The 15,037-nt window shown below is 42.7% G+C and overlaps 1 protein-coding gene across 1 annotated transcript in view; it reads left to right on the forward strand.

The window, feature by feature from the left end:
- The window catches only part of LOC144717852 (myomesin-2-like), a 99,954-nt gene that overhangs the window by 25,405 nt on the left and 59,512 nt on the right, over positions 1-15,037 (forward strand). The window contains exons 10-12 of the mRNA XM_078593566.1: positions 3,479-3,640; positions 6,312-6,453; positions 8,922-9,112. Coding sequence (XP_078449692.1) covers positions 3,479-3,640; positions 6,312-6,453; positions 8,922-9,112 — 495 coding nt within the window. The remainder of the gene's footprint in view (positions 1-3,478; positions 3,641-6,311; positions 6,454-8,921; positions 9,113-15,037) is intronic.

The following is a 15,037-nucleotide window of genomic DNA, read 5'->3' on the forward strand; positions in this document are numbered from 1 at the left end:
TTCGTGTGTGCCCACAGCGTTAAAACAATTATCAGACACGACTGAGCTATTGGTCCTACCATATTTCAGATCTGCCTTATGTTCACGAACACGGTCCGAGACATGTCACTTAGTTTCCCCAATGTAACTACCAGAGGTGGGACAAAGTCATTGTTATGCAAGTCCAAGTCGAGTCGCAAGTCATCAAATTCATGACTCGAGTCTGACTCGAGTCCAAGTCACATGACTCGAGTCCACATCTTAGAGGTGGGACAAAGTCATTGTTATGCAAGTCCAAGTCGAGTCGCAAGTCATCAAATTCATGACTCGAGTCTGACTCGAGTCCAAGTCACATGACTCGAGTCCACACCTCTGGTAACTACTGCCGCAGACACAGCTTAGTTTGTAGACACCGGGGTATTGCATGTCAGGGATCACATCCTTCACAGATGGGATCATATCACAAATTGTATGTACTGTGTTGAATCGAGCCTGGATCTTGTGTTTGCTCGTGATTTTTGAAATCTTTTTGGTAACCCCTGCTATGTATGGCAAGGTGATGGTTTTGATTGGGTCCTCAGATGGTTCCTTCCCAATGGTTGGAGTGATAGCTTTACGAATTCTGGAGTCTGAATATCCATTCATCTTGAGGGCTTGGTGTATGTGCTCCAGTTCATTGGCTAAATGGTGATGGTCAGAAATACAATGAGCTCTATTGTGTAGAATTTTGATGAGGGGTATCTTCTGGGATGGATGGTGGTGGGAGTCAGGTTTTAGGTAGGCATCCGTATGGGTGGCTTTCCTGTAGACAGAGTGTCCCATTGAGCCATCTGGTCTCTTTTCGATTAAAACATCCAAGAATGGTAACTTGCCATCCTTTTCCACCTCTATGGTGAATTTGATGGCTGGGTGTATGGAATTGATGTGGTTGAAGAATTGGCCCAGAGCTGGTAGGCCATGTGGCCAGATGACGGACGTGTCATCTACATATCTCTTCCACAAGGAAGGACGTAGGGTGGATGCCTAGATGGCATCTGTCTCAAATTTTTCCATGAAAACATTGGCTACAACTGGAGAAAAGGGAGATCCCACTGGGGTACCTTCAACTTGTTTGTCGAATGTTCCATTCCAGGTGAAGTAAGTATTGGTGAGGCATTGTCTAACTAGGGCTGGTACATCAGCATTCAGTCCTTGTTGGACTAAATCTTCAATGATTGCAATGGTGTCAGGCACAGGAGCTTTGGTAAACAAAGATACTACATTGAAACTGACAAGCAAATCACCTGGAGATAGTGAGATGTCCTTAATTAAAGATACCAAGTGAGTTGAGTTAAGTACAGCTGAGGTGGTCTTACCAGTGAATTGTTGTAAGGTCTCAGACAGAAATCGGGCCAGTTTGTAGGTGGGTGAGTCAATGGTGGAGACAATAAGACGAAGGGGTGTACCTTCTTTATGGATTTTTGGTAAGCCATCAAATCTGGGTGGTCTAGCAGCAGAGGGTTTTAAAGAAATCCGCTTGGTTGGTTCGATTAAAGATGTTGAATCAGTGATGAAATTGTTGGTTTTCGTAACCAGGCGGTTGGTAGGATCTCTATTGATTTTGGCATAGCTGCCATCATTAAGTAGGTCCTGAATATTGTTATTGTATGTGGTTTTGTCCATGATGACAGTGGCATTGCCCTTGTCAGCTGAGAAGATGACTATGCCATCTCTCTTTTTAAGTTGAGAAAGCTCAAAGCGCTCATCCTTGCTGATATTGCTAATAGGTGTCTTAGCGTTTTGAGCTTTGCAGCGATTTCTGATCTTTCCACGTCTGCAGGAATGTCTCCCAAACCCTTAAGGGCTACGTCAACCTGGGCAATGATATAATCAACTGGGATGTGTTTAGGGATGACTGCGAAATTCAACCCTTTATCTTAAACCGATTTTAGGCTGTCAGAAATTGGGCTGTTGTCACCGTCTAACTTTTGAATGTGTGGATCTGGCTTCTTCTTGGAAAGGAGGTTGAACTTGGAAATTAGGTTATCTTTGCATTTAGCTGACATTGAGGTGGCTGAAGAGGCTGTCATTTTATCTAAATGGTCCCAATCACATGTAGACATTTTTTCTGTCAATGTTAAGTGTGATTGCAAGAGAGTCTTGTCTAAAATTTCTAGTTCAAATCGGATCAATCTTATTCTCTCTGAGATCAGGGCTAGGCTGGCCCTGAACAAGATCTGTTTAGCATTAGGAGAAGTGACAGCAGCAGATGTCAGTGGAAAGGCGATCGGTATTACCTTAGTGTCGTGGCATCTCTTCAGAAATGTGATCGACTCGATCAGATGAGCCTTCTTGTCTCGAAGTTTGTTAAAATATCTTATAGTTACGTGGAAAACGTCCCCGTAGAGGCGGATAAATCCTGACTTAAAGCCTTCGTGACTGCAGGAATTCAGATTCTTTGGGTCTTTGGTCAAGCCACTTAGATAGATAGAAACATGAAAAAAATATCACGACGTTTCGATCGCAACACAAGCAATCGTCATCAGGTGATAAAATATCGCAGGAGAGCTACTGAGGCAGGAAAAAATATAGCAGGAGAGCTGCTGAGGCAGGATGCTATAAAGGTTTGAGATGGGTGTAGCCCAAGGGTCGTAAGTGAAGTCGGCGGGGCTAGAGATGAAATTTGCATCGTGCGGTTTGCTGCTGAAGGGACATACATGTGTATATATTAACCCTCACAATTATTTATTTATAGAGTAATTTTTTTTCACGGAGTACGTGCAAATGAGAGGCATACTTACTGTGCAGATAAATAAGTGGCCTTGGGCAGAACGCATCGCAAGAAGGGATGGTCCAGGAAGAGAAAGTGGCGACAGAATGGCATCAGATAATATACCACCGTATAGATGGAGTGATAGCATCAATCCGTTCCCAGGAGTGAGATGGATTGTGGCATCGAAGGACCATAAAGGATGGCAACATTATGGGATTCAACAATGGATATGCAATGGCTGATGATGGTGATACATTTTGTTCAATGATGTATTATACAATTCGGATTAAAGTTCTGATTTGTATTATTGCATCATATCATTCAACGTGGCATCTTGATAATTGTAAATTATTGCACGTTGAATGCCAATTATAGCACTGAATGAGAAAAGTTCGCAAAATAATACATCTCTGCAGTGAACAATTAAACAAATAACGTCGGAAGAACAATAACGTGTCATGGAATGCTTTTCAAAAAATACTGTGTTTGCATGTGTGCGTACAAGCGTGTTTATGTGATATTGAGGGTATGCAGGGGATCTTTGTCTTTGTGCGCACACGTGTGTGTGAGCAGTAGTGCAGGCGTGGTTCTGGCTACCCACACCCCGTGGTATACCGTGCCGGCCTTTATAGGTGCCACTCATCAAATCGCTTGTTTTAACAGTCTGTTTACAGGTTACACGGGGGGAGGGGGGGAGGGGGATCTTTGTCCTCCGTTCTCCTGTGTCGCTTCCTGTGCTGAATGTAGAGGCCCGCGTGGTGGACTCTCAGTGGGCGCAGACGTACTGGAGCGGAGAGAAGGCCACCCTGAGTCTGCCACACCTCCACAAGGACGACGAGGGCCTCTACACCTTGCGCGTCGTCTCTCGCGGATGCTCCCAGCAGCACAGCAGCTACCTCTTTGTGCGAGGTGATGACCCCCCCCCCACCGACTGCAGCAATCGGCATTGTCAAGAGCCGGGCTTGAACTGCGGTGTGGTGACTTAAATTATTAGCTCAGTTGGGGACGAGGGACGCGGTTGCGGCAATATGTTGGGTGGGGCCCCCGATATTTGATTTGTCTTACTGCTCTCATGAAATGAAAGTAAAATGTGGAATGTAAATGAAAGCATTTCCATAAAAACTGAAACAAATTTAAACCGTCTTTTAAATACCTGTCTGTAATTTTACACTGTTGTTGAAAACATAGTGGTTGTCAAGGGAGCCCCAACTCGTAGCTTTGGCCACCAGGGGTGGCAGGGCACCTCCTGCCCCCAAGCTCGTTATTCTACTGCCCTTGAATTTTAGACACCTTGTGCACTAACCCCACAACTTCCAGGCCTTGGAGCGTGACCCAAGGGATGCCATTCAAAACCCAGGAAGCAAGGGCAACAGAATGAGTAACACTATTATTTAACGTGGTGGCAAATATTGTCGTCATTATCATCAGACACGATCAATCCACTGATAGATGAAAGCACCCCCCAGGTCACCACCACCTCTCGCAATCCTGCCACTCCAACATTGGCTAAAACTCTCTGGCTGGATAGCCTGGTTAGAGTCCTGTCTGTGATAGAGGATGGAGGTGAGGGAGAGAGATCGAGGAGAGAGGTGAGGGACAGAGGAGGGAGGAAGAGATGGACAAGTGCGGCGAGAGAGTGAAAGAGCATGAAACAGAGAGGAAAGCAAGATAGCAAAACAGAAAGAGGACAGTGATAGATGAGGGAGCGGCAAGAGCGATCGAGAGGGGAAAGTGAAACGTGAGAATAAGGAGAGTGAGGGTGAGAGTAACGGGAGAGAGATAGGAGGTGGGAAGTGGGTGAGATATAGTGGAGGTAGGAGACAGAAAGGGTCGTGGTTCGGGTGTGTCGGTCATGGCCATGAGTTGACCACACTTCACCAAGCTGATCAGTGCGAGTTTTTGAAGGGAACGAAATTCATCTCGGCTATCTCGGAGTACCTGAGGGGTATGGGGTTCCCCTATCCACCACAGTGACTCAGGCCTACAAGGCTCTCAGGCCTCCTTACCCCAACAAGGCATTGCACCGTCAAGAAGGATAAATATCGTAACTTTCTTTTTTTAATTCACTATGAGAATGTATGTGGTACTGATCCTTTGGCAGAGGGTACCGAATCCCTTCCATTTCCACCAATGCTATGAGTCTGCTTCCCATCACCTCACAAAGGTCCACATGCTAGACATGGAATTTTTGTTCTGCTGTCGCGTTTATTGATTCGCCTCATTGTTTTGTCTTGTCAGTTTTGATTTATAATGGCCTCAAGGACTGCGCCATTTGTTTGATTTCTATTAATTCCCCAAAATAAAGCGCCTCTGCATTCAGCACCATCTGTGCTGTCAGTCAAACTTTCACCACGTTTATGATCATTATCGTCATTATTAACACTATGAATTTTTTTACATTTTACAATGAATTAATAATTGACAACTGTAAATTAATCATTGACAACTCACAATCATTGACATCTCACTTAGGACTATTAAGCATGGTAAATGAAAATAAGGACAATTTTCAACTAAAGTTGGCTAGCACATTGGGTCCAGATGACTGCCTTTTCGTGATGGGCCTTGGATTACGACCAGAAACACCAGCTGGCTGATTTGCCACAGGCTGCATCCACTAACAAAGCTCCACTTAAGCAAATGGATGAGACACAACAATGGTGTTAACCCAAGTAAGTCTTGAGCATGTGGCTTTTCAGGCTTGAGTAGCCTGACATGTGCAAGTGGGAGGTGGGGAGTCGGGGGAGGGCATGCATGTCGTACCCTGAGTCAAACCCGCTTCAAATGTAAACTCCAAAAGTAGTTTGCAAACGCGTGTGTGCATCAGTACTTTCGCCCAAGCAAACAGATAGGTGTGCTAAAAAAGCACACAAGGCTACCAGGGTGTTCACCCTACTCGCCCTCTCCAAATAATGCCTCCAATGTATAGTACAATTTAAGGATGAATGATAGCCACTTCAAAGTACAATGTCTCTGACTTGTTTTACGAAAGAAATGCTTGGATTTTGTTGAGTAATCTGTCGGCTAAGAGTGTCACAGTGTGTATAAATACTCTTTGGTTCATCGGTTAAGTGACGTAGGTAGAAAAATAAAATGAAAATAACGTATCACGACGTTTCGATCGCAACACAAGCGGGAAAAAAAATCCGGCAGTGGAACTGCTGAACCTATGTATAAAGATGTATAGTTTGCATTTAAAGGAATACCTTTCAAATGTATAATCATATTCAGACCAAACGTGGAGCAAAGTTCAGACTCAAATTTGTCAAGGAAAGCAATTGAGCCGATGCTGCTGAAAGAATGAAAACGTTGCTTTAATCATCCTCCTCTGTAAACCCAGCAATTTAAATAGGTGCACTGCAATTGGTCATTCGGCAGGTTGCGTGTGTTGTGATAAAATGTGGGCACTCTGATCTCTTCTCAGGAAGAGTAGGCCAAACACCCTCGGAAGATTCTCACTGTAGCTCCCTCTTTGTTGTGATGCTCTTCTGCCAGCAGCGGTGTGAGCAAGCGATTGCAGGGTTTCACCTCACGTGAAATTAAACTTGCTGGGCACACTTCCATCCCCCCCTTTGTGCAGATGGAAAGGCTGAGTTGGCCGGTGCCCCAGCTGCCGCCCTGGATGTCGAGTGTCAAGAATCAAACCGCAACTATGTCCTTCTCTCATGGAAGCCACCCAGTGCAGAGGGTGGCAGTCATGTGATCGGTTACTACATTGAGAGGTAAGAGAAAAGGCAACGCTGTGTCCTCTGTCATGTGTTTGAGAACATTTTACGTGATAAAAATAATAAGAACAGGTTGAACAGGTAGGCTTTCGTGACCAATATTATCCACAATAAAAGTGTTTTTGGGTTAGATCACGTGAATATGAATGTATCGTTAAACCTGCTACCACCCGACACAGTCAATGTATAAGCTTGAAGCTGGTTGTAATTACCAGCGAAACGTCGTAAAGCAACACAGGTGTGGTTTACTCTCCAACACACCTCTGCGCTCAAGTAATAACCAATAGGCAGATTTAGTTTCAGTGACAAAGCTTACTAATTGGCTGTGTTGGGTGGTTGCGGGTTTAACAACACATTTACTAACCCAAAAAACCTTGACTGTGGGAAATAAGAATACACTTTACCGTTTCTCGCAATAAAATAGGTGTTAAGATGTTCAAACACCAAATTTATACCTATTACAAGGCATCAAGTCTGCAGTAGCCACACATACTTGTGGCAAAAAAATGCAAACAAACATGCCCTGATAAAAAAATAATTGTCTTTGAAACTGATTGTCCTACACCAGATGCAGACTTTTTTATGGCCTTGTCTCGCCAGTGTTTGACCAGAGAACGCCCAAAAAGGCGAACGGTGCAAAGACAATGCAAGTATCAAAGTATTCATAGCTCGGGTTGAGCAGTTATATCTATGGGTCCTTTTTGGCAATGTCAACTGGCAAAAACGGTCCCAAAGATATAACATTTGTGTGCTCTTTGATCTGAGATTTCTTCTCAGCCCACACATTTTAAGTTATGGTCCACATCGAGAATGCACCGCGACCAGTTTATATATTTACATATTACGTGTTATTTCAATAATTATTGATGACATATCCCACACAGCTACGTACGGTGCGACATGAGTTCAACACACATACACAATGAGAACTGTTGAGAAAGGTGGGCTTGGGCAAAACACGTTACTCGAAATAACTGTGGCAGATGGGCAGTATAAATGACAAGGTGGCAACCAAAGCACGGAGCACCCTTGAGAGGACGTCAACCGGGGAGATAAAGTGATGATATAAATTTGTATGTGGGTGTGTTAGGGGGATTATCAAATGACAGAATCGTGAGAGATGGCCACGCCTTAGGGAAGCCAGCAGTGGATTGACCAAGGGCTTCCGATGATGAACAATTATGTTTTTAGCAACAAAATGCAATCGCTACTCTTAATCAAAGCTTGCCCCTTTTCACGTATAAATTCCACGTGTGGAATTGTGTTAAGCCAATGTTACAAGTAACACAGGCTCAGATTCTTTCAACTCCAATTTAACTTGTTTGTGTTTTTGTACTTACAATGCAAATTATTTTTGAAACAGAATTCCACTCACAATTTATAAAATGAGTGAAATTAATTTTAACGTATGCTGTTAATCTTTACTAAACGGTAGTCATGTTTTTTTCTCTCCATTTTTTCATCATCCATCCAATGGCATGACAGTCCACAAGCGTCTGGCAGCAGTCCTGCACTTTTGGCGATCACCATCAGATAGCATCTGCGCTGATCTATGCCATTCCTCTCTCTTCTCGTTCCTCTTCAACTGGACGAGTTATATTGTTTCTCTGTCATCCTCTACCTCTGCCCCCCTCATCTGGCATTGCCATTGCATTTGCTGTGTTCCTGTTTACGTGGAATTCTTCTGACATGGCCATGCCATCTCAGTTTGCATTGCTCGATTTGTTTTTTGTACAGTATCGCTATTATTGTTAATCACAATGATTGATGTCTACTATTACACAGAAAAAAAATGTAGATAAAAGCAACTAGTTTAATGGGGGAAAACTATTTTAAACTATGAACAAAACTATTTCTATTTTACAAGATAAGGTCCACTGAGCTATATAGCTCACAAATGATAACTCAATGATGTGGCTTATCACGTGGAAATTTATAGCAGCCAAATCCTGTAAACGCATGTTAATAAATTTGGAGGGAAAAAATCAGAGGACCTGGAGAAAAATCCACGCGACCACGGGGAGAGAGCAGTACCAGATTATCCTAGTAGCAAAAGTAGCATATGCTACGTGCCCCGCACTTTTAAGGGCCCCGCGCTAAATGCTTTCAAGCTATCAATTCCGGTTCAGTGATTCTGCACTTGCTCTATTACTATAATACTCTACTGCCTTCAACTTTCATGAACGACTGGGTGTTTAGGGTTAGCGATTTGGCGTATTATCTGGCTGCATAGCAAATGAAAAAATACAATTACTTTACTATGCAAGTAAAAAAATTCGTGTTTTAATATTTATGGTTTTTAGGGCCCTTTTGTAACATATGCTACAGGCCCTGCACTAGCTTAATCCGGCCCTGGGAGAGAGAGCATGCAAACTGCAACAGGCGTCAGGGTCGGGATCGAACCCACGACCTCCATGTATACCAGACGACGTAGTTGACATCTCGCCCTTCTGTGCTGCCCACAGGTGTGAGGTGGGCACCAAGACCTGGGTGAAATGTAACGACGCGCCCGTCCGCTTCACGCGCCACCCCGTCGTGACGGGCCTCACCGAGGGGAAGTCGTACCAGTACCGTGTGCGTGCCGTCAACAAGGCGGGCATGGGCGCCCCTTCACGTCCCACCGAGCCCATCCCCGCTGTCGACCCCGCCGACCTAGGTCAGACCCAGCGTCGCCCACGTGGCGATGTCAAATCGTGCACGGCGCTCGTAGGCTCCAAAAGGGATCGATGTAAACAGGCATGATCCTCTAACTTGTTTTGTCACTGCCCCCCCCCCCTGCCACCCCACCCCCCCGCCACCCCCCCCCCCCCAAGTTAGAATTCCAATTGTGAGTGAAATGTCTATTCTAGATTACCACTTGACAGATAATTACCCGTGGAAAAGTTGTTTAAATAACGTTGTATCCACGCTCGGTGTTTTTCGACAGACAGATTTGCGGAGAAATCCTCCTGTTTCGTTCGTAAATAGAGGGATAGATGTGATGTCGTCACTTGTGAGAACATCACGTGCGAAGGCCGGGGGGTGGGGGGGGGTGTTAATGAATGCATATAAATTACAATAGGTATTCATTACCGGTTGGGTTATTGATGCTAATTGTAATTATTGGTGGAACGTCGTAGTCAGATTGTAAATATTGTGGATTTACTCTCCAACACACTGGTGTGCTGTGCTAGTAACGAATTAGCATGTTCTGTTTATGTGACAAACCTTGCTTATTGGCTGTGTCGGGTGGTGGCGAGTTTAACGGCACATTCATATTCACGTGAAAGGCTACGTGTTAAATTAACACATTATTTACTAAATAATTTACATAAATTGTAAAAGTAGAGTTCTGGTTCAAAATTTGATACATGTATGGTGAGCCTAATAATCAAGTTTAATCAATGAATTAATGTATCATTAAATACCTACCATCAACCCAACGTCTGCATTTAGAAACAGGCTCTAGTGCACTTATGTTGTGCATCTAATTGCAAAAGCACAGATATATATGACAATCATTAACGGAGTTAAGCAAGAGTAACTGTGCACCCGTTAACTAGACACGAGTGATTCTGTGTCATATTGGCTTGGTTAGGTCCATGAGGTAATGCTCCATGACAGGGCACTGTGCCCATGTGCGAGAGCTGGCGATTGAACTGAGGGAAGGGGAGAGTGAAAAATGAGCAGTCCCTCTCCGGCGCGGAGAGGATCGCTTGTGCAATGTGTTTGATGGCCTCAGCTGTCAGCCCGGTCAACGATGGCTGCAGAAAAGCGGAATTCCCTTGTGATTGTAAAGAACAAAACGGGTAAAATGAGAGCTGGTGCAATGGAATCAGCCATGAAAAAAGCCTGGGCCAAGGTCAGTTGATGATGTGTCCAGAGAAACATGGAAATTTCTTGTTCTTCATAGTTATCTGGCTGACAAATTTTCACATACCTGTGATGGATAGCACCACTTAAAATAAAGTGTCTTGGGGAAGCTTTGTTTAATTAATTACAGTCCACATACGAATTTAGGATGCCACACCTAGTATACAGGAGGTTGTTGGGTTCGATCCCGACCCTGACGCCTGTATATTTGGGGTTTGCATGTTTCTCTATCCGTGGTCAAGTGATCCTTATGGCGGTACCCCAGGGTACCAAATAACACAAAATGGCCGATGCAATTAAATATTTTATTTCTGGGACACTATTTTTTTCCAGGGGTGTACTTAACTCCGTGACTGGGGTACCAATCAATCCGAAATCAGTGCTACTCCGCGATGTTGAAACTCAGCGAGGACGATTGTGCCGAAACCCTCAATGCTCGCACGCACTGTAGTGGTGCATCGTGTACAGCTCGTCGAGATGAGTCGATTGCCGCATCGCCGACCATCAACAGGCTAAAAGTGACTGCATCACGGACATGATGCGAGAGCTGGGGTACTATGGTACCCCGGGATACCGCCATAAGGTTCAAGTGGATTTTTCTTCGGGTCCTCCGGTTTGTCCTTCCACATTGAGAATCAATATGCATTCAGACGATTTGGCTGCAATACATTTCCACGTGATAAGCCACTTTGTTGAGCCATCATTTGTGGCCAGGTTGCTTTTGAAGAAGTGCGATATGGTTCAGTGAGCAATACCTGGTAAAATAAAAAAAATAAGTTTAGTTTTTAGTTTTAGTTCCGAATTGAAAAATTGTCGCAATGAGGCTTACATCTTTAGATGTTGTGCAAGGAGACTGTGTGTAACATTGGGTGAAGGGACAGGGTGGAAGGGTAATGTGTGATAATTATCGACGTGCTTAATTGGAATAATACACGTTCAATCGCGTTGCTTTTCTTCTTCGTCTAGAATTTGTCAGCGCATCTTTAAAAAAAGTACAAGTTACGACCACATTGTGCAATTGATCTATTTGCTTCATTGAAATGTATCGCAATGTGTCCGGGTTATGAATCTGCATCAATTTAATCCGTGTAGGGATTGTTCTCACATTATCGTATGTTCTTTAAGTAAATGCACGTGTTAATTCTCAATTTTCATCCATATTGTGTGAATCCAAACACAAGAGGTGAGCTTGATTTAATAATCGAAAGATGTCTGAGGCTTTGTTTTATTTAAAACATACCAGAATGCGCTCCTTGAGTCGATCAGTCACAGCTAAAACAGGACGGATCACCATCTGGTCAAGTTTTTTACCAGAGAGGAGAATACACTTGTGTGGCTTGACCTATGCTGCTCACCGATTATCATTGCTTAACGTTAAGTCTGACCACTGTTGTCCTTGTTTCACAGGACCTTGTTGAAAAGCGTTTTAAAGCAAAACCACGTCCCACAACGAAACCCAAATGTTTCTTCACGGTCCTAAGCTGTTCCCACTGATAGTGGCGAGATGTTTTCTCCCTCGTCTGGTATGCAGGAGGTCGTGGGTTCGATCCCGACCATGATGCCTGCTGCTGTATATTTGGAGAGTTGCGTGTTCTCACCGTGGTCGTGTAGATTTTTTCTCTGGGTGCTCCAGTTTTCCTCTCCCCGTTGAGAGACATGCGTTTAGAGTATTTGGCTGCTCGAAATTTCCACATGATAAGCCACCTCGTTGAGCCATCATTTTTGGCCAGGTCGCTTCTGAACATAGATGGACCAACTGCCAAATCGCTGTCCGTGGTGCTGATGTTAAGAAAAAAACACCACTTTTTTCAAATTTTCTTGCTGTGGATTTCACACCTGATTATGATTGCTTGTGTTGCAGTCGAAACGTTGTGAGAATTTAATTGTTTTATATTTTTATTATTTTATTATTTCCCTTCTACGTGACTTTACCGAAAGAACCAAGAATATAGTTCAGTTTTAGTTTAAGCTTGTATTTCTTACCAGTAACCCACTTAGATACAGCCCATTGCTACGTATAACATACATCCTGGTTTCCCATAATATATTGTGATTTGCTATACAAAGTTGTGCAACTCTGAATTAAAATACTGATGATTAATTGAAATGTTTGGAAATATTGCACTATATGTTGGATAATGGACCATGACACTTTTCGTACAAATTGAAAGCAATGCTTATTATGTTTCTTTTCTTTTTGAAAATTATAACAAATCCACAATAATACGGGAGAAGAAATACAGCAAAATAATTCCACGAGCTTGTGAAATTAGATTGTATTTTCATATTTAGCACTTAATTAGGTTTGTTATTAACATGTTATTGACTGATGAGCAGATCAAATCATTGGTAATTATGCGCACTGGAATCTTTCTATAATTATCACATAAATGTAGGAGTTTTTTTAATAGCCCATAAACATTTAACCAGCAGTTCCCAGTTTTATTGGGTGAGCTAAGAGCTCCATTAAAAATAAATAAATAACCCGTTCAAAAAAATTTACTTTTTTCCTAACCCGACAATAGCGTTAAGAAAATCATGTCTTTAGTGTAGGCAAATTGCTTGGTATCTTCTTCAAGGTAATTGAGTGTATGAGTCATTTGAATTCCATTGCACAGTTTTAGATGTAGCAAATTTAATATTCTAAATGTTTTAAATGAGCACTGTAATACCTCACAGAAGTTATTCTGTTCTTGCATTAATTCTCGCAACTTTTTTATTTAGTGGTGTAATTTAATTATCTGTGATAAAGGTGTGGGCTATATTAAATTTCTAATTCTTTACCTCGGATTAAACATTTCCATACTGTTGTCACAAAAAGTCCAAATGCTCACAGATATCATGTTTCATTGCTGTGACAGACTATGAGGAGGTAATTTCCACTCGTGCTTTCTTTACAGCTAATGAAAAATGTATATGTAAGTTATATATGTATGTTGAACTTCTTTCACACCGTATGGAATTCATACTCAGCGGTAGAGTGAGGGCCTCTCAGTTGTAAGGTTTCCAGTTAAAACCCTGATTGGAGACTTACCTTATCCATCATCCCAAAGAGTTGCACCTTTTTGGGAATTGAATAGCAATTTTCCTCCAAAAACAAATCACCCCTGCCATAGGAACGTGTAATTTCCACCGCTGCCTCACGGCTGCAAATGAGATGTGAGCACCACCATAATGCTCATTTGAGTATAAAATCACGAACGTAATGTTCTGCATATATTAATAATACATTATTTGTAAACAACAACAAACATTTTCTCTCCTAACATATTTTTTTATTATAGCCTTTCAAAATGCAAGTTTTAGTTTCCATAGTGTTTGCGTGGAGTTGAAAGGTTATTTCATAGTTGCAAGATTTGGAAAAAAGTATGAAGATATTTTTAAAGTTTTACTTAGGTTTTACTTAACCCTTTTATGAAAAGTAAACTTGGCTTGTCCTACAAATGCAGAGGTCTGTTACGTCTCACTGGCATTTCAGTTAAAGTCATGATTGCATTTGTCTTTCAAAGGCCACCGCTTGCAAGGTTAGTACAATGATTGCTACATTTGTGTTGGCAACACACAACACCAATTTATGCAGAGTTAACCCACTCGGGGGACCTTAGCTTAAAAGCAGTATTTTTTTATTCTGTTTTCAATTCTTCCAAGAGGCTGTAAATTGAGCCTGGACTACATTGTTTGTACGAGTGCTGCCACTGGTCACTTCTACAGTTTCATGTGGGCGTTTTGATGTCCTCGTGATGAAGTTATTGTATTTTTTTTTTCGTACCAAAGCAAGTTAGGGGGTGGAGAAGTAGCTCGGTGGTCAGCACGCTGCACCCTGAATCCAGCGATCAAAGTTCAGTTCCCTTGAGTTATTCACAGCATACATCAGTGGCAAGCGATATTAGAACTGGTCTTTTCGTCTCCCCTTTTGCCAAACCTGCACTAGTCAGCATGGTAGAGCGGAGTGCCACAAACCTACATGACCAATTTGGCGTGGGGAGGCCTTCATACATTGTTTGATTGAAAATGACGAGATTGTGTGTTGTCATTATTAAGCAGGAAGAAGCTTAGGAGTAAAGCAACGTTTTAGAGAGAATAAAAATTGTCTAGATTTATGTGTTATATGGTGGAACAACTATTTTAACCATGAAAAATTGAGTAGAATCACAGAGCGTGTCAATATAACAATCTGTAATTCCATGCACATGAGTGCATCTAAACTGAAGTCCTCTGCTGATACAATTAACATCTGCCTTGAATGGTCTCTATATTGCCGGGAGAGAATGTTCTTACGACCAAATCGCCTAGAATGCACCATATTTTGTCAGATCTCGGAAGCTAAGCATGTTTCAGCCAACGACTATGAGAAACTGCCTGAGAATACTAAAGTGTTGTTTGTTCTGCAAGGTGGTCGGGAGAGCGCAGTCGGGCGTTGGATTTTTTAAACAATATGTGTGCAACATTTAGTAGTATTCCCATGTAGTGTGTGTGGGATTTAATGGGGCACTGCTGTATAACCCGTATTGTTAGTATTACTGTATGTAATTAAATATGGGATGCATGCGACCAATTTAACTGGAATGGGTCTGATCTTGGAAGCCAAGGACATCAGATCTTGGAAGCTAAGCAGGTTTGAACCTGGGTTGTGTTTGTATGAGTGGCCACCATGCACAGCAAGCTGCCAGAGCTAGCAGTGTTACGTTGTGGTCACCACAACGCAGTGTTGTGTTGTTCTGTTATGCTC

The sequence above is a fragment of the Lampetra planeri genome, chromosome 4 (genome assembly GCF_965212315.1).
Source record: "Lampetra planeri chromosome 4, kcLamPlan1.2.h2, whole genome shotgun sequence".
Taxonomy (NCBI): domain Eukaryota; kingdom Metazoa; phylum Chordata; class Hyperoartia; order Petromyzontiformes; family Petromyzontidae; genus Lampetra; species Lampetra planeri.